We start from the raw sequence: 25,059 nt of genomic DNA on the forward strand, positions 1-25,059 counted from the left end.
GCTAACCGCCACGACCGTTGATCATAGACAATACTAAATAAACGTATATTACCTAGCCCTAAAAACTAATTAAACTTATACTTTTCGTGTATTATCAGTGTTGAAAAGGTGATTGCTGTTAAACTATCCATAGGAAGCTGCAACCAAGGAAATGTGAGAGTGGGTATTGCCGTTGATAGGAAACGTAACATAACTGGAGATAAAACGAAACAATACGATACTACTTCGAGCACTGGCCACGCGTGTCGCTGCGCTGCTTCATAATACATCGAAGCTACGAACAAAGCATCACAGTTTACAATTACAGTGACGTCCTCTGAATAGCACAGCATCTCTGAAAAAATATCGGTATTGCTGAAAGCGATATTAGACGTGGACAAAATTAATATGTGCGCTACGGATGTCCATGCATTGCTATTCCCGGGCTGCAGAGGTGGCGCCGACACACAAGGACCAATGGAAGTTATTAGGGTTTTCAAGGTTATTTAACAAGGAACAAGATTATCCGAGTATTCATTATTGCAGAGATATACGAGTTGGTCATTCACACGGGACAAAACAGTGATGAGGTGCGCAAAGATAGCAAATATACATAGATAGATATAAATAGACAAAAATATATACAAAACATCTATGTGGCCTTTTATAGCAGTTTCTATGAGGAGGAGGGAGTTGGTGGCGGTAGTGGAGGTGTTAGGAGGGACAGGGGATGTAGAGGAGGAGGAGGGGGAGGAGGAGACGGTGATAGAGAGGGAAGGGGGAATAGACGGTAATGCTGGTGGAGGAGAGGGGGGATCGGAAGAGGTAATAGCAAAAATGATAGTTAAAAAGTAATTTGAGGTGAAGGAAGAAGAGGTATAGGAGGTAGTGGTGGTGGTGGTGGTGGTGGGAGTAAGGAGAGGGGAAGTAGAAGAGGAGAATGGGGTGATTGTTGTGGGGGTGGTGGAAGGGATAGGGGAGGCGGAGTAGGAGAGGGTGATGGAAGGAAAGGAAGGGAGTGTTGCAGGGAGGAAGATAGTGTGATGGTTGTAGTATAGAGGGGCTGATGGGAGAGAGATAAAGGAGGTGGAAGAGAAGAGGGTAATGGAAGGAAGGGGGAAGGAAGAGAAGGGAGTACTGGAGGGAGGGGGAGAACGGAAGGACGCACTGAACATAGGAATGGACTGGGAATGGGGGCAGGTGGGACAGGTCAAGTGGGTGGAGGCTTATAAGGTTAGTCTTCGAGGGTTTAACTAATCACAGGAGAGCATTTAATAATCTTCGTCAGGCAGGTAACACACGGCGCTACTAAATATATGGAGCAGGACTGGGAGAGGTTTTACAGCAGCTTCCTAACCATTATGAGACAAGACAGGCTAAAACTAACCTTGAGTAACCTGACTGGGATGAAATATCGAGCAGACTTGATAGAGGTCTCCGTGCTGATGCAAGGCTTCCTCCTTCTTGCTTGCCATCATGAACACCATTGACTTTACAGGTACAGCTTGTGAATGATGTCACCGGGCTCAGGTAATGCAAGGACAGGTGACTCTCTGTTTATGCGATATTTCGGAACTTGCTGGCATCATTTAAACAGAACTCGCGTAAAAATAAATAAATAAAAAAAAGTAATGATAATAATGGGGATGTATTTACGTATATGGTATGTGAATAATACTAATCTCTACAGTTTATCCTAGTTTATTAATTATAACTTTAGATATAAAAGCCAAAACAATACAAATAAAAAATGGAAAAAAAATTCCATCAATATTTACGTATGTACAGCGCAATGAGCGGCTGTGTTGGATTGTGCTAAAGTGAAAACTTCGTGTAAATTCAACTAGATTTAAAATATTCTAAGTCGTGCTGAATCGAACATGAAAAAAAAAAAAGTGTAAACCGAGTCACTGTAATGCTCTCGGGCAAGAAGATGGACTCAACTATGAAGAAAATGTACTGGTGGACTTGAAGAATATCTATGTAGGTTTAATAATACCCTATTCGAAAAATTTTACTCACCTGAAGGTCTGTTCCCTCTAGAGAAGAGAAAGGTACACCAGGCGAATTCTGAAGGTCATAGTGTCTAACCTCGGCAATGAACTGAACCCAAAGAAACAGGAAGACGCTGCTATATTGAAGGCACAAAACTAGAAACTCTTACGACACGTAGTTTCAACAGGACAAGGCCAAAATTATTCATAAGAGACATATCAACCTGCAGTGTATTATTATTTTTTTTTTTTTATTTATTTATTTATTTTTTTTTTAAGAAACACTTGGACAACTTTCTGCAGACCTGCGGATGACTGAAGACACACCTATACTTTGCCTTCATACCAAACTCGGCTTCACCATAATACAATGGACCACCTCATACCATTATTTTAAGGGCAGAATGGAGGATACAGCGACAGTCCCTGTAGCTGAGGTCGATCGACTGAAATCATCACAAGTATCACAAGCTAAGGTAAAAATTAAGAAGATGGACGGAAGCTCAAGCTCAGAGGGCGGCACCCTGGCGGCGAGCGGGAGAACTTACAGATAAACAACAAACAACACGCGGAGACAGGCGGCACACACCACTCCTTACTACTACTACTATTACTGTTACTCAATGGAGGGGGACGCGACCTCCTCGCATAATCCCTTCACGGGGAAACAGACACTTGACGAGTTCATAAAGGTAAATATGAGTTGTGGACACAGGTTTATCTCGGTGGGAGCTCTGTGACCACTCTGAGCCTTGAACGTAATACATGTGGTTGTAGGTCATTTGTATAGTTAGCTCCTCGTATATTTTTGGAGCATTACGGAATAACCTGGTTAATGTTGAAGTAATATTAACATCGCATCTTCATCTGAAGTTAGTAGAGGCATCATACGTTGTCCAAAAATAGTCATTGCCTGGAACTTTGTAGGTTGGTTACTTCCATAATACGTACTTAATAAGCTTTGCCTGCAAATTAGAGATCAACAATGAAATTAGATAACTGAATTAATGTAAAGTTAACTTAACCCTTGAATAAAAATAGTATCTTTTTTTTTCTGCCTTTAGTCTTAATAACTGTTCTAAGTTTGACCTTTGAGATGTGGTAACCATATTTGTTTAGCCCACAAAACATTTTAGCTGTTTTATGTATTTTTTTTATTTATTTATTTATTTTATTTTATTTTTTATTTATTTTTTACTTTAATTACACGATAGAAGACAGTTCTGCAGTTTTCAGTATAATCCATAAGTTTTCAGTTTTCAGCTAAGACAGTACCTATTAGCATCAGTCATGACAGCTTGAAAAATCATTCTCACTAATATATAAACAAGCTATTGGCAGTCCATCCAGTCTTGACAGCAGCTTGATAATTATACGTGAGAAATAATAATGGTAATATATTTAATCCTCAGTTTATCATTATGTCACAATATGGCCCTTATGTCTGCAGCAAATTATGACTACAGTGCGAGAGTGCCAGAAGTCCTGTGCTGAGCTGCAGGGCTGGCACCACTACCGGGACTACGAGGGTGTGCAGCGGACCATGGAGAGAGTCAACTCCACCATCACCAGCCTGTGAGCACCTTGGTGTATATTTTGAAACTTCTTAATTCTTAATTTCCTCTCTCTTTATAGGATAAGTTTCAGAGGTCACAAGCATAGTTAATTAGGTTCTTAATCTTTTCACTATGATATGCAACACCTCACAGCACTAGAAGCAATGAAATCTTAATCAACAATGACAAGAAAAAAAAAGGGGGGGGGGAAATTTAAGGAAAAGACAGTGATTTTTACCCAATGTAATGCTCAGAATGGTTAGTAATAAGGGAAGACCATACCAGTTTTAAGAGGTTTTTTTTTTTTTTTTTTTTTTAAGATCAGAATATCTTTTTAAACTATTGACAGTCATAAAAACATTCTTGAAAATCTTTATGACTTCCTCTAGAGTATGTTAAAAGTAAAGGTGAGGCACCAAGACAGTTGATGTGGTCCTTGGTATTACAAAGATAGTGTGATGTGGTCTAATGTCGTCACCACCACCACCATCATCATCATCATCATCATCATCATCATCATCATCATCATCATCATCATCATCATCATCATTGTTATGCCCCAAACACTCACACACATGTACCCACACACAAGCACTCACACACATACCCACATGCACACACACACACACAAGTACCCATGTGCCTGTGGGTGCATACATGAGCTATGAGATGGTAGTTGATGCAGGTGAGAAACCTGTGTCTACATGAAAAACTGCTACTGCTGACCCAACTCCATCCACGTGACCAATTTTTATGAGGGTCACAGTGGGCCTGGCACTGGGAATAACAACACCAACCCTCTTGGGAAGCGAGAACAAACCAGAGGAGAAACAAGATATCTCTGGTGAACGGAGGCTGTGTGCTCAGCAACCTCCGTCTTCAGGAAGCCTCCCATCAACATCTCTGTCAGTGCCTCATGGAGGATCGACTCCACACCTCGTGACTGACTAAGACTAACATGTAGTGTCCCGTCTTCAGACTCTAGGAGTGCGGATGCTTGTGCTCATGGCACGCAGGGGGACATTTCCTGTCGGCACCTCCATCACCGACCCCTCCAGCAGCCTGTGGGGGGTAGTTAGAGTGTATTACTGGACTGGATAGTGTGCAGCAAGCTAGTTTAACATCTGCAACTGGAAGCATCCTGAGTGCCGCACCAGTGGGCTGTGTGCGCAGCAGTGCTCCAACCCAAGGAGTGCCTGGGGCACCAGACAACTCAATGGACGTTGATTGCCATCCTTCACCAACAAACCTCGACAGCGACCAGCGATGATCATCCCAACCAGTTTAGCTGGTGACCCTGAGCCACAATGCCCCTCCTGCATGCTCCTGCTGGCACCTCTGCCCAGGGAAGGCAGTGCAGTTGATGGTAGCGCATGGCTTTGTCACGTCCCTGCCACCGCAGATGCAACAGCATCAAGGGGGAGGTACCCTAGTCTATCCAGTGACCCAGTGCCACAACACCCCTCCTGCAACTGCCTGCTGGCACTTCTGCCCAGGGAAGGCAGTGCAGTCGACGGTGGCGGATGGCTTTCTCCTGTCCCGGCCACTGCAGGAGCAACATCATCGAGGGTGATGTACTCCAACTTAAGGCACAAGTGGCCGGGTCAACAGGCGACCCTGGGGGACCCTGTGGTGCTGCAGGAGCCCCCAGGGAGGACAGGGAGGGTGCCCCCCAAGCATAGCTTGGGGAATTACCAGCCTAGAAGTGTAGAATGTACATGTGCTCAACCAGACACCTGGAGGTAGAGTTGTTGGGGTAAATAGAATTTAGGTTAGCAGTGGGGGACAGCAACCCCTAAGGAGTTGTCAGTCACCTGTTACCCCCTGTGGGGCATAACAATCATCATCATCATCATCATCATCACCACCACATTTCTCACTCATATTGAGGTGGACAAGGATACATTCTTTGGAAAATTCTGATCAGAAAGGAGAGGGAGACATTATTTATAGTCCACAGAAGCTGATAGTCTTGGTAACCTTGATGATTAGAGCAACACCTTTACCTTTCAGAATGAAGGACATATTTGACCACCAGGACATCAAGCTTCACCTGGCCCGCCACAAGCTGTCAGACCAGATGGACATGATGAGGGAGGGGAATGATGCCCTGCTGGAAAGAATTGTAAGCCAAAATCCAAGTGGTTTGTTTGAGGGGCAGGAATTTTTCTTCAATGGATCCTCAGTTACTAAATGCCTCCCTCTTCAAACAAATTGGTTTTCAATTTTGAACTCATAATTGCTTCAGTTGCTGTACCATGATTAATTTTTCAAGCATGCAATGCGTTAGCCTGCACACACAATCACAGTGTGCATGTTAGTTATTCTGCAGCCCTTGTTCAGTGCACGTCCATGCTATACTCTACACCACTCCCCAGTTGAGCAGTCCCTGCTCTCTATGACGCTTGAGAGAAAACAGTAGGAACTGCATTTGTTGGGGTGACTGAGCTAGAAGTCTCCCACCTGGTCATTATCACTTTATTCACCCCAAACTGATTCTCATATCAGATTTTTGCTCATAAAATGAAAATTTCTTGAATTATTAATTTTATATCATCAGTATGATTTTAAGCAAAAAGTACTGTTGTAAAAGTTTTAAAAAAGCAGTCATCTGGTGTTCAGGAACAGATTAATCCATTTACATTGATTCCTATAGGGAAAAGAATTACGGTATCCAAACATATCAGATTTCAAATGGCATTCAGGAATTAATTAAGTTCGAGAACCAAGATTCCACTGTATATTGTAAGTCAGATTCTAAGTCTTTTGTTTGAGGAATGAATTTTTGTATATAAGGATTCTTTCTTATTTATGATAACTAAGAAAACTTTTGAAATATGCAGACTAACCAAGCCCTTCAAGAGCATCAACATGAATGAAAAGTCTTTATGACATGTTGAAACATTATTTCATGATTATGGATTTTTCACTGTGATCCAGACTGATACACATCCCTTAATTGCACCAACATCATGCTTGCAAAAATTTACCATGCATTTTGTTAATATGATCAAATGTGTATCCCACAGAATTCTGATATCGATGAAGCGTCTGGGCTGAAGAAGAATGCCAACGCTGAGCTACTGGACCCCGTGATCAAGAAGGTTCAGGTACGATGAGTAATGAAACATGGATCATTTTCAAGAGTGTGTGTGTGTGTGTGTGTGTATGAGTGTGTGTGTGTTAAGAAAGATTGGGAAACAAAAGGATATAACTAGCGTGTGTGTGTGTCTGAGTTTGTGTGTTGTCAGGGACTTCAAGGGACCAGAAAGTTGTATGACTGATGTTAATGGAAGGTATGTCAAGTTTAGTATATGGAGTGCTTCTCTGTGGCTGTGGGAAGTATAGTTATGATGCTTGTGTTGAAGTACTGCTGAAATGGGCCTAGATGACTGGGTTGCAGTTCACTAGACATGGGCCTTTCGTATTGGGCTTGTCATTCAAATTTTAACTCAGTATCCCACACATACTAAGAGATTATTCATTGCTTTATTATATGTAGTTAATTTTTGCCCCTTTAACTTCTGTTTGACTCATCTTTGCATAATCACAAGTGACTTTTCTTGTTCTACACCAACCACCAAACATTATACTAGCTAAAAATTGCAATATCAATTTTTAGCTATATATTTTTACCATATATTTTTTATATATGGTTATAAAAATTACATACATAGTTTTTATTACTGTGAATTGTTGCATGTTGCAATGAAAGGCTTAAGTAGATAATGAGTTATCAAAAAAAAATACTTCAGGGTTTAAATGGATCATATCTGACTATTTGTTGCTGCCAGAGCCCAGCATTACATATATATTTCATTATTATCAGATACTCTGGTTAAACTTACTTATTACTTAATTTCATTTCAGGGTCCCTCCTCCCTCCAAATAGGCGGGAAAAATGTTGTTTTGTTAGCTTCCCGTAATGTGCAGAAACCTCAGCTCTTCTTCAGTGAAAAGGTTCAGAACTCGACCAAAGAACCATTCATACCAATCCTTAAAGAGAAACCAAACTCCCTCAAGCCACTCTCCACTCTTCTTTGCCTGGATGCTTACGGTAGAGAATAGTAAGTTACTTTGTTATTATTGCCATTATATAAACAAAGTTGGGTTGGAAAGCTTCATACACTTATTAAGGTCTTTTCTGGAAATTTACTTTTTATTGATATAAAAATTATTGAAGTTAGGAAAATCCACTTTTCTAAATATGTACAGTTTTTAAGATAATGTGAAATGACTGCTAAGCTGATTCATCTTTCTAAAATTGTGCAGTTTTTGAGATAATGTAGAATGATTTAATTTGATTCACCTTTCTAAAAATGTGCACTTTTTAAGATTATGTAGAATGACTTTTAATCTAATTCATCATTCCCATTCTAACAGCTACAGTCACCCTTATGAGTATGAGCTTCAGTACTGGACACCAGCATCCTCTCAGCTCACCCCAGTGGAGCCGCAGACTCCCAAGGCACTGGATGAGACACCCCTCACCATGGTGACCAAAGAGGAGGAGCTCGATGCCATGGTGACCAAACTGAAAGCCTGCTCAGAATTTGCTGTTGACCTGGAGGTGAAGATACATTATGATTTGTTGCAGTATACATGCTAATAATTATACCTGCTTTGTGTGTGTGTGTGTGTGTGTGTGTGTGTGTGTGTGTGTGTGTGTGTGTGTGTGTGTGTGTGTGTGTGTGTGTGTGTGTGTGTGTCATCATCATCTTTATTTTACATTCCTATTCTCTTTTGCAGGACTGGCCAGTTTGAGCCTAACCTCTTTTTTTTGCAGTAGCAGACAGTTTCTTTGATGTTAATTCTTCTTATGTCTTCCTCCACACATCATCTCTAGGTCATCTTCATTCTTCCATCTCCCTTATATTATATTGTATTATGTTATATTATATTGTATGATGTATTATGCTTGATACTGGGAGTATACACCAGTAATAAGTGCAACTGCCATAATATTTTTTTATTTGTTTATTTATTTTATTTATTATTTTTAATATTTATTTTTTATTATTGTTCTAGAGTGAAGCAGAGTTTTTGTTATTTTTTCTCTTTCTTGCATAAGGAAGCAGAAGATATCCACAAATGATTTTGATGCAGAAATAAGAAAAAAAGCTTGTTTGTCCTAAAAAAATGTGACATTTTGTGTAATGTTCTTCCTTAATTTGCTTACCTTACACAACCAGCCTCTCCCACCTCATGTAAGGTGTTGGAAATATACCTGTGTTAATGACCTGCTTGCAGCACCATTCATTTCGCTCTTACCTGGGACTTACCTGCCTCATACAAATATCAACCCGAGATGAAGACTTTATTGTGGACCCGCTGGCTCTGCGTGGCAAGCTGACCATCCTCAATGAAGTCTTTACTGATCCTAAGATAACAAAGGTGAGTTTCTATGCAGTGCTCAGTATCTGTTGGCTAATTGCATACCTATTCTCCCAAGTATCTCTCAATAGAAAAGAAAATTACCAAATAACAAATGATCAAGCTCTGTGAAAATAACATGTCGGTAACATTTCCATGCAATCACATAGAATAGGCAGGGTGAATCTAACTTGAAATTACACACACAAACATGCACTCAGCATCTGTATATGGCCACGTATGAACAGAGAAGCTTGCCACAAGAGACCATAAATACACTCGCGTCACAAGAGAGCACATATGTAAGATCTTCAAAACTTTTCCACAGGTGATACACGGGGCAGACTATGATATCCTTTGGCTGCAGCGTGACTGTGGCGTGTATGTGGTGAACCTGTTTGACACCCACCAGGCGGCTGTGGTACTGGAGTACCCGAGCCGCTCCCTGGCCGCCCTCCTCCTCCACTTCTGCCAGATACAGGCCAACAAGGTGTTCCAGAGGGCAGACTGGAGGATCAGGCCGCTCACCCAGGAATTTGTGGACTATGCCAGGCAGGACTCCCACTACCTCCTGTATATTTATGACCTGATGCGGAATGAACTCATCGAAAAGGGGAACCAGCTCAATAACCTGATTACAGCCGTGTACCAGCGTTCTGTGGATCTGTGCTTGAAGGTATGTGGATTGCCTGTGTGGGTGAATTTGAAAGAGACATGACAAGAAAATTTCTGTTGCCCTTCTGTCACATCTTTTTTTGTTGAGGGCAAATTCATTTTTTTACTCACATGCATGCAGAATGTCACAGCAAACTTGCATTGAATTTCTCTGTTGGTGTTTATTCATATGCATTGTCCTTCTCAGATATATAAGAAGCCATGGGTGGGATCAGACAGCCACATGAACCTCTACCGCCACAGCCGGAAGACCTTCAACTCCAGGCAGATGTTTGCTCTGCGAGAACTCTTCCTCTGGAGAGACAAAGTGGCACGGGAACAAGATGAGAGTCCCGAGTGAGTACAACTTTGCTGCTTCATTTCTCCTTTTTGTTTTTTAATAATTATTCAAAGCGTTTGTTCAATGTAGGGATTCAAATTTATGTTATGTTGTTAAGGTGATGAAAAAATTTGTGTACAGAGTTGTAAAATATAAGATTTTGAATAATCCTCCCCCAAAAATAAGAAAAGAAAAGAGATGTTTTGGTTGATTTTATTTTGTTACATATTTTCCACTTTCTCTGATGTGTTGCTTGTGTCCCCAAGACATTCGGAGCTTCAGAGAGATACTGTATTAGATTTGGTAGACAAGGACAAGTATTATGAAATTATCTTCACCAGATTGATTGATAGTGGGAAGTCATAGACATTACTTGGTGTGAGTTTCTTCCTGTGCTTTCCAGAAGTGAAGTGAGTGTATGGATTAGAATTATTTCTTTTTAATTTGTTTATTTATTTATTTATTTATTGTATTTATTTGTTTTTAAAGCAGCAGCAGCAACAGTGGGCAACTCTGCTGTAACTTCTTTCTTGGAGGAAATGGTATTTGGCCTTTTATATTTGTAGAGGCTTAGTAGGCCAGGCCTCATCCATGATGTTGCTGGCAGGTTTTTAGTGTGATGCTTTTACAGACTCATTCTGTCTCAGAGCTCCCCTGTCAATTGCTGTCAGAGATAGAATGGGCATTCTTAAACCATTCACTGACAGCTTTAAAAATGGCTAGCTTGTGTGCAGGACTCAGACTCATTCCCTAATATCACCACATCCAAGCACTGACCTGTTGGCCACCCTGAGTGTTGCTGATTGAATCAGTTTTGTGATAATTGATCAATAAATAAGAATGTGTTTTCCAGGTATGTCCTCCCCAAACACATGCTGCTGCAGATTGCTGAAGTGTTGCCCAAGGAGATGCAGGGAATCTTGGCTTGTTGCAATCCCATTCCACCTTTGGTCAAAACTGAACTTCTTACACTCCACACAATCATCAGGGAGGCCAGAGAGCAGCCACTGATTGATGTTAGTGGCTATATGTCTCCATCTGTAGTAGTTATTAATGGCATTGATGCTAGTTATCATTTCAAAAGATCATGAATTTTTTGTTTGAATTAATGAAATGTAAAGAAATTTTCTTGCGCATTTGTTTTGTCTTTTATTGTAAAAAAATTTAGAAATTGATGAATTTAATGTGTTTGTCTTTTTTTTACAGATCAAGGGCACTCCTGAGGTGCAGCCAATGGCAGCACGGGCCTCTGTACCTGATGAACTCTCTCATAGTTTGAACTGCAAGCATGACCTCTCCCAGTGTGATGAAAACCCTACTGACCTGCCCACTCTGCTCAGCCCTCGGGAGACACTGCTGGGGAACCTCTTCTCAGAACCTGAGGCATCCATCACATTCAAGAAAAAGTCGGACATGTTTGGAGAGTTTAAGGTGAGTTGGAGCTCTTTTGTATGTCAGAGTACCATTTCTTATGAGTAGTGACCCATAGAATACTGATGTATCTATTTATCTCTTATGACTTGATTCTTCTTTGAGTGTCCCTCAAGGGGACGGCCATGACAGAAGAACCTCTGTCTCTCCCTATCCAAAACATTCTCCTCTTAATTGTTGAAGCACTTGGCCTCTGTTAACACCTTTTTCACACAGGTGCTCCTTTATCCTATCCTTCCATCTTCCAAGTGGCCTTTCCTTTGTATTAATATCTTATACTTTACTCACATACAATTTCTTTACACACTCTTTGCTCTCCATCCCCTCAATATGGCCATGCCATCTCAATGTGTTCATTTTCACTCATTTCACCACTTCACTTTTATATTGCTCTGATGCTCATACCACATCTCTCATACACACTTTCATTGCTGTCACTCTCACCTCTTGTCACTCCACTTGCCACTCTTAGATGACTAATTTACACAGCAAGCACTTGCTTTAAAATATGTATATGCTTGGAAAATGTTTCGTGTAATGGCAAGAGTTATAAGTATCACTTTGATCAAGTATTCCTTGTAACTTCCTGGAAGGACTGGCCAGTGGCAGTATTCTGTCAGCCAGGCTGTAGTGTGCAAAACCAGTTCGTGTTCCCCTACCATTACATCATACAAGAAATTATAGTAGAACCTCTGAACATGAACAAGTCTGAGCACAAATTCTTTTGAATCTGAATGTCATATGAATATATTTTTAACCCTGAAGATGAATTTTCCTCCAAACGCAAATGTGCTGCCACACTCTGTTTTTATGACATGTATAGAGATATATGTAATAGAAATTTGTTGGGATTTATTCCCAACTCTGGTAACACTTTGCCAGCAGTCTACCCACCTCACTCATTGCTGTGTTTCCCTTTGTGTTACAACTTGAATTAGTATTTGTGTGTTCTTTTTCTGCTTTCTGTGTCTACTACGTTGTCAAGAAAGAAGCTGATGGTCCCAGGCAAGAGGGTGAAGGACACCATCACCATCGTAGTAAAGATGACTAAAAAGCTTGAGAGTGGCGTATGGGTGATTGACCTCACATGCCTGTCATCCTTCCTTCCTTATTATTTATCATTTCACTAATATTTTCCTATGTAATACTTTTAGTGATGTTAATTACTAGGATTAATCCCTCTCATGATGAAAGTGATTGTGAGAGTTGTGGAGGTTATAAATGTGGCTGAAGCAAATTATTTTGTTTTTTCTTTATTTTTAATGGGAAAGAATTTGTTCTGAATATGAATTTTCAGGATGTTAATTATATGCTTGAAAGAATTAAATTTGTGTTCAGAGGTTCTACTGTTCCTATGATTATTGTTGCCTACCTTTAGTTTTAAGGGATAATTTGTTTATTTATTTGTAATTAATTTATTTTTTTATTGATTTTTATTTATTGATTGATTGACTTTTTTTTTTTTTTTTTTTTTTTTTTTTTTTTTTTTTTTTTTTTTTTTTTTTTTTTCAGCATGCAAAGGTGCATACTGACGGTGTGGCAAATGTAAAGGACATAATGCAGTTCATGAGTCCATACGAGAGATACAGTGCCTACATAGAGATGAGGCCATTCCTGGAGGGAGGCAAGAGGAGAAGAGAGACGGAGGCTGATGACCTTGAACGAGTCAGCAGGGTGAGTCTGGTAGTGTGGGGAATAGTGTTGTCTTCAGTTGAGAACAAATTCAAGAGAAAAGTGAATAATCAGTGAAAACTTAATCATGCAAGTTTAGTCATTCTTCTTCTGTAGTGGAACTATATCATCATGAGTTAGTTCAGTGACAGTGGTGAGAGAAAACTTTCCCATCATTCAGTAACATTCCAGCATACAGGTAATCAGTAGTACAACATTACAAATAGAAAATAATTTTGTTGTGAAGAGAATGTGGCAGGAAGTAGATTTTACCAATAATCAGTTTGTCATCACAGGTAAGAGACCACTTCCTGTGTCTCTCCAAGAACACTATTCATGTACCAGAGGAGATTGGTAGAGTGGCAGCCAATCACCAGATGGAGGCAGAGACCCCGGTCATGGTGGATGGGTTGGTAATTGACCAGGCAGGGAAAGAGGCGGAGAAAGAGAAGCAACTGTCTGAAGAAGTGGAAGAGAAGCCTGAGACCAATACTGGAGAGAAAACTAACAAACCACAGAAGATCAAGAAAAGCAAGAAGAATTCCCAATACAAAGCCATAGTGCTTGAGAAGAAGGTACACAACTTTTACTTAGATCATAGAGTCATTACTTTACTGTGTGAGCTGAGTTTTTGCTTCATAGTTTATGCTTTTGAGTGATCGATGTCTAATTAATTGTATGGCTCCTCTGATTCAGCTTTCTTATTTTCTGATGTTTTTAATAGTAAAGTTCAAATTCTTGCCTTGGTTAACTAGGAGCATTAGCTAAGTTGACTGTGAAGAGATGTAATTTCTAAGATCTAGAACAGGGAACAAATTGCAATGGAATGGTGAAATTCATAAATGGGAAAACTGAGAACCAAGAGATTGTTTTAAGAATGAATGATGATGGACTGGATAATGCCTGGGTAAGGAAGTCAGTTAAGATGATGAGTGTTCAATGTTTATGTTTTGTATTAATTTAAAATATTCCTCTTCATTTATTGTGAGTGGCAAAGTTAATGTAATGAAAAGTGTTGATATATTGAAGCCCATTGAGTGTCTAGATTAATAGTTATCCCCATCAATTAAAAATGTTGTTAATTAGTCAATACACAGACTACATATGTTCCTACTTGGATGACCGTCATTTCCACTAATAAGACTATTCTCTCCAGATCAAGGGAAAGAAAGCAAAGAACAAAGCACTGAAAAGGAAATCCTGTGAAGACGGCCAGACAGCTCACAAAATACAGAGAACTGATGCAGAACCTGATGCTGTTGGTGGTGAGGCACAGAAAGAAACTCCAGATGACTCAGAACATGTTGAGGGTAGCGCTGGCCAAGAGACCGCAGGTGCTGCCTTTGATTATGAGGCTGCTGACTACTCCATGTTCCAGAAGGCAAAAAAGAAAGCAATGAAGTCACAGAAAGTCAAAGAAAAATTCAAAGGAAAGGTATGTTTATGCATTTTAAGGATTTTGCTTTTACCATTCTTTTGCCCAACATCTTTTGAATCTTTTTATTTTCTTGTGGTCATTTGTTTAAACCTACATTTTGTGTTATATTATCATTATGTATTATGTTTCTTAGATCTAAAAAGACTGCATTTTTTAATATGAATTATTATTAACCTGTTAATATCAGCCCTAATTCACAAACTCAGAACTGAACTGGAATCCTATGTCACAATGATTATGCTCATGCAATAGGTACTTTCTACATTGCTTTATGTGCTGGTATGTTCAAAAGTCTTACTCACTGACTTTGCCATTTACAGAATCACAGTAACAAAAAGGGAAAGAGCAGCATGAAGTCGTTCACATGGGGTGCTCAGAAAGGGAAGTGGTAGTTAGTAAGTCTGGCTGCATCCACTGATGTACAGCACAAGACTTGGATTGGCTTGGTACCACAACAATCCCACTATGTTAATTTAAGTCTTTCATGCTGTTATTTGTATTATTTGTATATGTATAATAACTGAAAGTATTTATAATCTATAATCTATGCATGCCTGATTAGTTCCTTGGTTAAAATCATATAAACAGTATAGAAACATTTGTCAGTAGCATGATCAAGTCTTTATGGGAGTCATGTGGACAGACATACCTTTTCTCATTTAGTTCATGAATTAATCAAGATTGAGTGTGTGTGTGTGTGTGTGTGTATGTGTGTGTGTTGGGCATTTATAGGACTGCACATGTGATCAAATTTTGTTACACTAATGTTTTAATACACATGTGAAGATGAGTATTGATGCATTCACCTTTTCTTGCACTGTGTACATAGGAATGCCTGGTGAAAATTTTGACAAAGCCTTACAAGGAATATTAGCAATGCTCATTTTATGCTCAGACTCGGGTGTAAAGTTTTCACTCTCTACATTGTTATGTCTGTCTACACATCTCATTTGTCATCGTTGTTGCACATTCATCCTTCAACACATCATGTGCCTAAGAAGTGCATTCATTCCTACATAACAGCAGTTTTATGTAGCCCATGTAAACATGTAAAAAAATAGGTACTAGTGTGACTCAGTAAGTTTAGGAAAATCATACACTCCAAATTTTTGCTTCTTGTGTACAGTATAGAGCATGCAGAGGATAATTGAATTTAAAAAAAAAAGTTATTTTACATGGTTGGTTTCACTGAATTCCCTTTTTGTTATTTCTCATTATATTTTGTAAGGTCAGTTGTATCACATTCCTTCTCTCAATTTTTCTCCTTGTTGCCTCAAACATGCAGTCTTTTTTTACAACAGGGCACCTTCTTCATTGCTTCCATTTCATTCACCAATTTATCTGTTGTAATATTCTCTCTCTCTCTCTCTCTCTCTCTCTCTCTCTCTCCTTTCTTCAAGTGTTGACAGTTTAATTTGTTTTTAATCTTTGTGCGTGTGTATGTTTCCTGTAAAGGTTACAAAAATAATGTCAACAGATGATACACAACATTTATTAAACTATAATGCATGAAGATTCAGTTTGGTGTTTCACGTTACAATGTCAATTATACAGTATCACTTAAATATTACACTTATAATACTGCAGATGAAAGACAAAGACCTGAAGTATCAATCATTTGTAGTATGCAGGTTAAGTCAGAACCAAGTGTTGTGGCAATACATTCTTCAATCCATAATGTAGTATAATCCTTTCTCTAGCATGCATGTCAAAGAAAATATTAAGAAAGCAATCAATATAACTCAAAGTTTAAGAAAAAAAAACCCTTCAAAGTAAGACATTCATATTTAGTTTTCCTGCATCTTCCTTTCTCCTTATGAAAATTCTCAAAGAATATTAGAACATAAAGAACATCAATAAGCCAACAGGACTAGATATGGCAGTAAGTCTATCGAGCTTAAACCTCCTCTGAATTTCTCTAATCCATAACCAAACAAATTTCCTCCTTCACTTTGGTCCTTCATGGATGAAGATTCGGTTAAAAAAAAAGTAAATGACTAAACCACCAGAGTGAGGTGAAGGATTCGTGTTGATGCTTAATGCAACAAATAATGTGCCATAGTGCACAAAACAGTAAACCTGAACAGTACAATACATGACCTTTAAGAGTGGTGCAGAATGACATGTTTTGGCAACAGGGTTTTGGTAAAGGTCAAAGATACACGAGGTATGTCTAATTACACCCGGGCTGCAGAGGAGTTTGGGCGTTTGATCTGGTTCACAGTGTGGGACTTGTACCTGTGTGTGGAGGAGCTTCACTGGCCTGATTTGGCACTATTATGAAGCTGCCTCACTGACCACAGGATAAGAAATTGCAGATCAACTGAGGTATAGAAGCAACTTATGCATAGTATTACCAGCAGTCACTGCTTATTGCATGAGATGTGTGTAGTACATACATAAAGGCATTTTTTCTAAGTGCATGAAATAGCAAGCTTGTTTTCTTCTTGGTTATGTCATGAGCAAACATGACACAAGCATCTGAATGAATTAACATCAATAAAATGGTAAAAAAAAAAATAATAATAATAACTGAAAAAGATAAAAAAAATAAATAAATAAATAAGAGAGCAATAAATATGAAAACAAGAAATTTAGTTCATCATGAGTACAGAAAAATAACAAAGAATCTGAAGCCAACATAATTTTTCTTCTGATAATAATTTTCTGAAGTGTTACGCATGGAATGCTTTGCATTTTTCAGTGCCAAAGAAGGCACTACAACAACATAACAGAATCTTTAGTTCTTGCTCACCCCATCTCCTGTGATCAGATATCAGCAGTGGAAGACTCATCTTCACATTATTGGCACATGACAAATTGCTTATCTTAGTTTGCTTGTCTTAAATATGGCACACATAGTAAAGCATTAGCTTTATCAACTTGATAGTTCCTAAACATCCAATTGTTTTCTTTTTCCAGGCATTTATAAAAAATGCCTTTAATTGAGAATATAATACATGTATGTGCTAATTCATTTTTGATGACTGCAAAATTATATTTCTACATTTACTTAAACCTAATTGTGTTTTACTTGTTTTTTCAGTCATTACCCTGTCATGCAACATCCAAGTGTAGGCATAGTATGTCCTACAATGACATGACACACAAAATTTTTAAGAATAAAAACAGAGACCAGACCTGTGCAACAGCTCTAGGTATTGATTTTAAAACATGAATTTGAATTCCAATAACATACTTCTTGTGATGCCATGCCACTATGTTATTTTACTAATTGGTACACTCAGTACAAGAAAACAGTGAGAAACAAACTACATACAAGAGCTAATAATAACTTTTACACTGGAAACCTAACACTGAACAAATATCTGCTAACATATACACATACATGTATACATAACTATAAACACTGAATGCATGTATGATGTGGGTGAGATGTACAGTAACATCTCAGTATCTTGAGTCTAAAAACTTAAAAAACACCAAACAACCGTGAATAATCCTGTGTGGACACACCATGTACTGCACACTCACTGTTCACATGGAGAGCTCAATTATGATATTTCACAACAAAATAATAGGGCCAAAGACCCAGATAGCACAGAAAAGATGCTGCTATACACAATGTGCTAATAAATAAGACTTGAATTGATATAGGCTAATTTTTCTTACTAACATTAAGTAAACACATGAGCTATGTGCTAACCAATATTTGTTGTGCATAGATTATGTGGTAACAGTTATGCTTCCAGAGCAAATTAATATATAACCAAAAATTACAATACAGTAGTTTCCTAAGTAACGGACATCAAACACGTTTGGCTGGAATCATCTTACGCTGAGTCATGCATCACAATAAATATATAAATCCAGTTCATAGCTTCCATTAATACAGCATCAATATTCTAATTATCACATGTAAAGTAGCTTAGTTCTTTGATTTAACTTGTATTTGCACACATAAAACTTTACAATATAAACAAATTTACCATGCCACATATAAAGCTGGAACAAAACAAGATATGTGAACAATATCTATGCTGTACTAATTCACAATGTAACACAAAACTTTTTATACATGCTTTATAAAAATAAATTTCCATAAATATACAATATAATTATGTACTACTTCAATCACTAGATGCATTATAAATAATATCTGTATGCTGTGCTAATTTACATAACATAAAACTTTTATATATACTTTATAAAAATAAATTTAGATAAATACACTATAATTATATACTATTTCAGTTACTTGCTGCATCCATTTTACACTAATGGTTTCCTGGAATGTACTGATAGGAACAACCACTCCCTATCCTAACTGTACTGCAAAAATATTTTCCTGCTAGACAGTAGTACACCTGTGCTAACACACTACCACTCACCATCAGGCCTCTAATGTCTTTGTGGTGCATGTAAGTGCCATCTCAAGATTGTAGTTCAACATGTTTCCCACATTTTCTCATACAATTCCTTATAAAAATACATTTATAGTGTTTCTCTTTAATATCTATCAAAATTATGAAGCATTTCATATATGACACCAACAATGTCCTGTATTAACATAAAAATTATTTTTCATATCATTACAAGTGCAAGTGTTTGGAGAGGAACAATGGGAGATCTTCTTTCATGGCCACCCCATTGGAGGAGTTCCAAGGAACAGGCATTAAAACAAATAGATAAATAGACAGGTTTACATTGATATGAGTGCTTTATATGAATGCTTGTTCACACTGTAATAAATAATTTATAGGTTTGTTGTTCAGCTCTCCTGGGAGCCACAATACAAGCAGCATTTCTGCTCCTGAATATTATAATTACTGTACTGGTTTTTGTTGGCATCAGATTATCTAAATGTTAACAATGCCTGATAAAGTATGGAATCTTCTTTCATACTTTGTCTCCAAACATAGTGATGTACAACAGAAAACAGCTGTATGAAGTTGTCCCTGGGATATTATCTTCTCAGTACTATTTTTCTGCATGTTATTTGCCTTTTTAAAAAAAATACTGCTAATGTAAAAATAATGAATCAGTGCATCACTAATTACAATAACAAATTTCTAATCATAAACTGAGAACACAGGCTATTAGTATTTTATACACTGAAAATTTTAAGGAAGACTTTGCATTGGTCATAATGTAATATAATATGTACATAGCCATACGAAGTTGGCATCATACTGAACATAATTCATTGAACAGAACAAATCAAATTGTCCAGCCTGTCCATGGTACAAATATCACAAAGTATTGCAAGTATCAAGCTAAGAGGTCACTAATGACATGCAATAGTCATATCACATTCAGGCGTGATGATATGTTAGCATTCCACATGACATTCTGTGTTTACTGTCTGCTGAACAGCAGTCTCTCTAAGCAACAAAAGCAAGACAATCATTGTCCGGTCAATGAACTGCTCCCAAGGTCAGCAATGCTTGACACTTCATAGAATTCATAATGAAACATACCAGTGTGATCCCAACTTCATGTCTTTACTTAGGAGGGAGATTCAGATTCATATTCTAAAATATTATACTTGAAATATCATGCATAGCACAGTATAGCATAGAAGCGTCTTATAACATGACACATATTAAACCCTGTAATCTCTGAAACATGTAAAATGTATTTGATCTCAAAATTTATAAATGTAACATCAAATAATATGAATTTATATGGAAGCATGATTGCACATACAATCTTAACTTTACTGTATGTTACACAAGCAAAATTTATATCCAATGTTAAGCTGGTCACATCTAGGAAATCAATTGGTCACACAGAAACAAATTCATTATGATTTTTTAAATCTCATAATTTCTAAATTTTCTTATAACATCAGAGGAATCGCGCTCCCACTGTCCTGTAGGCCATGATATGTTGACCTCATCCTGGTTTCGGCCATACAGAAGGCCCTGCTCAGAGCTCCTCCTGCCCCCTGGCTTAGGGTGATGGTGAGAATGGGGATGGGGGCCTTGGGATGTGCCAGCTGGTCCCAGCATCCTGTCCTTGGTGTTTGGGGCAGCCCAGTGCAGAGTCTGGAAGCAAACTCAATTAACTGGATATAATAGTATCACTTTGGTTCTGAATTTACAAAGCAATCAGCTTGATGCAGGAGGTTGTTAGTAGTGGCACTGTTGTAACTTGTGTCATGCTACTTCAATATTAAGAGTATGGGGAACTTAGTAATGATTTTTCTCCTTTAATATTGATTCCTTTACATGTCTACACTCCTAAATCTACTGTGTCATGATGAAGTGCAGAATAAAATCATCATGACAGTAAATTTCATTTCTTTGCAAAATTGTATGATTTATTCTATCACTTTATTCATACTATCCATAATTATTAAATCAATTATTGATTGCACATTATATAATTAGAGAGGATGTGAGTGACCAGTGTGTGCTTACTGTTGTCATGTGTCCCTTCATAGCACACCATTTCTCATAGCTGACAGCAATGCCACTGTTGAGCCATCGGTCATACTGGGCTCTCTTCTCCGGGTCTGTTAGTGTTTCCTTAGCAACCTGGGGAGGATAAGGAGTCTGTGCTGTGAAAGTCTGTGAACCTTACAAACATCTGCATCTAAATCAAATAATTTCCATGAAAATAGCAATGTCTACTCCTGGAACAATGTGTTAGGAGTAATTAGCAAAGGGACAATTTATAACTGATCTTTAAATGCAAGATATCAAAGGATAACTTGATCTTTTTCTTACAGTAAAAATGTCCAACACTCTACAAATTAAAGCATTCCTATCATCACCTGCAACTCCTGAAACCTTGCCTCGGCCTGTGCGTCATCAGGATTCTTGTCAGGGTGATGCTGCAGTGCCAACACCTTGTACTCAGCCTGGATCTGCTCCACCTGAACAAGAAAGGAGATGAGTGAATGTTACCAATGACAAATGTAATATAAAATTTATGATTACTACTTACAATATGGCCAGTGAGGATCAGTTCCCTCTTTTCACTACAAGCATGGAGGGTAAGGGATGAGATGATGCTAATTTATGTAGGTATGTGTGTTCTCTCAACTACTCCCCTTTAAGATAGGTAGATATGACAAACATAAAAGAAAATAATTTCTTTGATACTCATAATTTTAATTCTGTGCTAGGGTTAAGAGTACTACCACTTTACTGTGTATCATAAAAGGTGACTGAGAGAGATGGCAAGGGGGAAATGGGAACCCCTCCTCTGTATTCTTATTCCCACAGTGAAATGAGATGTGACAGCTTGTATGGTCTACTTCCCTTCAAGGGGGATCTCATCATAGCATAGAGATGGATAGTTATTTGTAATCAAGCTTTATATACAGATCACATATCTAACACTTCAATGTAATGAGATCCAGTTTGGTTATGGTATTGAAGTCACTGTTTTTTTAGGTCAGGAACCTGAGTAAATACTTATATTCCTGGTTTTGAAGATGAATTGTAATACAAGTAATATCTATTTTGTGCTGACATGATTCTGTATTGGTATCACAGACATGATGGCCTGTTGCATTATCAACCAGCTAACCTGAGCATGAAAAACTGACAAGTGGAAGAAGGAATGAAAGATAGTAAGAGAGGTGATAATGAAAAAGCAACAGGTGTTCAGGGACAAAGGGAAGAGTTGGTTATCTTGTGCTTGTAATCTTATGCTAAGTAAATATTGCAATTCATATTTGTTGAAATGAACAGGCATTTAACTGAGAATTCATTGGTGGGAGGCATCCATAGCGATGCCAAAGCAGGGAGCTGCTCTAATGATGCATGACTAGCTAAATTGCAATCCACTTTCTGTCCTCCATTAGGACATTTTTTTTAAGTATTCCTGTCTATGGAAATAATAATAATTAATGTAATAATATTGTAATTTTTACAATTATTATTATTATTATTATTATTATTATTATTATTATTATTATAATAATAATAATAATAATAATAATAATAATAATAATAATAATAATTATTATTATTATTATTATTATTATTATTATTATTATTATTATTATTATTATTACTATTATTATTATTATCATCATCAATGTGGTTGTGGTTATACTGTTATAATTACAATTATTACCGATATAATAATCATAGTAGAAATTTATTTGTAGTAGTACAGTAATATCAGCAGCAACAGGAGGAACACACAATTAACAATCTGCTTGAATGCCAAGGTTAGTTTCCAATGCTTGATGCGCGCTACCTGATCCGATCAAATAAGCAAATCACAATAATTATCCATTGACACCTCCAAGATTGCAATGATTAATAAAGTTTCTCTCCTCACCAATACAGGAGAAAACAAATCTAATCATAACTCGCTAAAAATCGATAGGTGGAGACGCAACAGGTCAGCGTCCACCTTTAAGAGGAAGCAAGTACTACGCACGCCAGGCTTCCCACGTAATTACTACTCACGGAGGAGCTTGGGTCACATCCCAGCAGGGTGTAGAAATTATGTTTCTTCTTGTCCTCGGAGGAGAGTATTTCATCCATCCTGCCGCTGCCGGGAGGAGGCTGGCTGGCTCACGATTCCTTTCCGCCGCTTGCAAGGAGCAACTGTTGCTGTCAAGCAGGACAAGCAGGTCCGTGACGTCACAAGACTGACTTATGACGCAAACGAATCCAGCATACGTGATTGGACGTGCTGGGAATTATGCACCAATCCCTTCGCCAATGAGGTGCGTGTTGAGCCCAGCCTCTTTTGTTGACAATGACAGGCAGACGGACGTGTTTCCAGGCGCGGGGATATCCTATTCATATATATACACACGATCAATACATCTCGAAATAATGAAAATATAAACAAAAGATGATTAAATAAGTTGAGATTGCACTCATTACCAAACCATTGTGTCAGTCTTCATTTTCAGAATGTGAAACAACGAATTCAACCGAAACGCTCCTTGTTTACATATTTGGCGGGAGGTTGAAAGGAAACGTGGCTAAGGTTTGGATGAGTTGACATTAAGCTTCGTGCATATTGTTGAAAAAAAAAAAAAAAGCATTATTGATATGAAACGAACGCGGTGGTCCATCGAATATGAAGTTAACTACACAGACCACCATATATTGTGGAGTGAGGATCATGAAGCGACGTTACACCATCAAATTCTTTGGGCACAGTTTTGCTTACCATGGTAACACTCAATATGATTAGGTGAGAAGGACTGATACTTTTATTGTCTTTAACACCGGGTACAATATGGAGGTCTTAGAAGCATAACCATTGTTGATGTGTTACATGAAATACCGGTTGTTTCAAACGTTTTTTTTTTTTTTTTTTTTTTTCACTGAGGGTATCGTGCCAAAGGATATTAAATTTTCGGTAAGCCGCATCCTTTATATATATATATATATATATATATATATATATATATATATATATATATATATATATATATATATATATATATATATATATATATATATATATATATATATATATATATATATATATATATATATATATATATATATATATATATTTTTTTTTTTTTTTTTTTTTTTTTTTTTTTTTTTCTCTCTCAAAAAATTATCACTATTATTCTATTATTTGTTTATTTATGGTATCCTTCGATGTGTTTTGAATTCATCCAATGAATGTTCTTGACATTTTTTTTTCCCTCTCTCTTTTATCGTCTCATTAATGAAAAAGACGGAGTTTAAAGAAGACCTGGCCTTGATGGCGCCAGCTCAGTGAAGGGGACGCCCGCCATTTTGCCTCACTTAAACCTTCATCAAACTTAAACCAGCCATTGATGGATATATATGAACAGCGGATATGAAAGCTTAATTATGTGGCTCCATTTTGTGACAGGATTGGTTTGATTGGTTTATGACAGTGAGAGAAGCAAAAAATGGAAGACTTAGCGCTGCTGGAACGCGCAACCACAGGGGAAGAGAAGGGAAGAGGAGGTGGAAAAGTGGAAGGAGGGAGTGTTGTGCTGTTTAACTATAAAAGACATAATGAAACAAAATAAGGAAGGATGGTGAAGGAGAGAATGTTGTGCTGTGAAACTATAAAAGAAAAAAAAAACATGATGAAACAAAATAAAGAAGGACAGCGAAAGAGGGAAGATTGCTTTAAGATTGTCCTTTAAGTGTACGGGTACAACACTGCCCACGGTGTTAAGCCGCTGGATGCTCACGCTGCCATGACCAGTCTCCGTTTCCTGCTGCATTCGCCTCTCTGAGATTCTGCCTGTCTGTTCATTTTGCCTCGTTGTAGTAACGTGCTGGGGAAGGTGTAGGTCAGTGCTGCGTTCTGGCAAGGCTTCCTGGCCAGAGCGTCTGCCTCATGGTTGTAGTAATGTGGTGAGAATGGTGTGGGTTAGTGCTGCACCCTGCCAAGCCTGTCTGGCCAGGGTGTCTGTCTCCTCGTTACCTCGGATGCCAACACATGACGGGACCCAAGTCACGGTGACGGTCCTGCCCGTGTTGTGTAGCACGTCAGCCGCGGCGTGGATGGCGTGTGTCAGGTGTATATTGTCCTATAATCTTTGTTGAATGTGGCTGTGGCAGTCATGGAGTCTGTAATGATGAGTGTGTTGAGGTTGTGTGATGTGTGGCCGTGCTTCAGCGCCTTGTGGATGGCTGCTAACACGGCTTGGGTTGAGAAGTCACTCAACCTGTCACCGCCACC

The 25,059-nt window shown here is 38.2% G+C and overlaps 2 protein-coding genes across 2 annotated transcripts; one reads left to right on the forward strand and one right to left on the reverse strand.

Annotated features, from left to right (window-relative positions):
• Positions 1 to 2,507: 2,507 nt before the first annotated feature.
• Positions 2,508 to 15,612, forward strand: LOC135111677 (exosome complex component 10 homolog). Its single transcript, XM_064025253.1, has 15 exons — positions 2,508 to 2,665; positions 3,424 to 3,548; positions 5,543 to 5,654; positions 6,559 to 6,639; positions 7,400 to 7,596; positions 7,913 to 8,099; positions 8,780 to 8,923; positions 9,231 to 9,578; positions 9,765 to 9,913; positions 10,750 to 10,912; positions 11,103 to 11,327; positions 12,840 to 13,001; positions 13,295 to 13,573; positions 14,155 to 14,433; positions 14,757 to 15,612. The coding sequence occupies exons 1-15, from the start codon at positions 2,597 to 2,599 to the stop codon at positions 14,826 to 14,828; spliced, it is 2,592 nt and encodes an 863-aa protein (XP_063881323.1). The 5' UTR covers positions 2,508 to 2,596; the 3' UTR covers positions 14,829 to 15,612.
• A 296-nt stretch (positions 15,613 to 15,908) lies between these two features.
• On the reverse strand, positions 15,909 to 23,038 carry LOC135111679 (J domain-containing protein-like). The gene is made up of 4 exons (XM_064025256.1): positions 22,833 to 23,038; positions 21,179 to 21,280; positions 20,823 to 20,939; positions 15,909 to 20,447 (listed from the first exon to the last, which is right to left on the reverse strand). The coding sequence occupies exons 1-4, from the start codon at positions 22,908 to 22,910 to the stop codon at positions 20,214 to 20,216; spliced, it is 531 nt and encodes a 176-aa protein (XP_063881326.1). The 5' UTR covers positions 22,911 to 23,038; the 3' UTR covers positions 15,909 to 20,213.
• Between the last annotated feature and the right edge of the window lie 2,021 nt (positions 23,039 to 25,059).

Source organism: Scylla paramamosain, chromosome 22, assembly GCF_035594125.1.
Source record: "Scylla paramamosain isolate STU-SP2022 chromosome 22, ASM3559412v1, whole genome shotgun sequence".
In the NCBI taxonomy this organism is placed as follows: domain Eukaryota; kingdom Metazoa; phylum Arthropoda; class Malacostraca; order Decapoda; family Portunidae; genus Scylla; species Scylla paramamosain.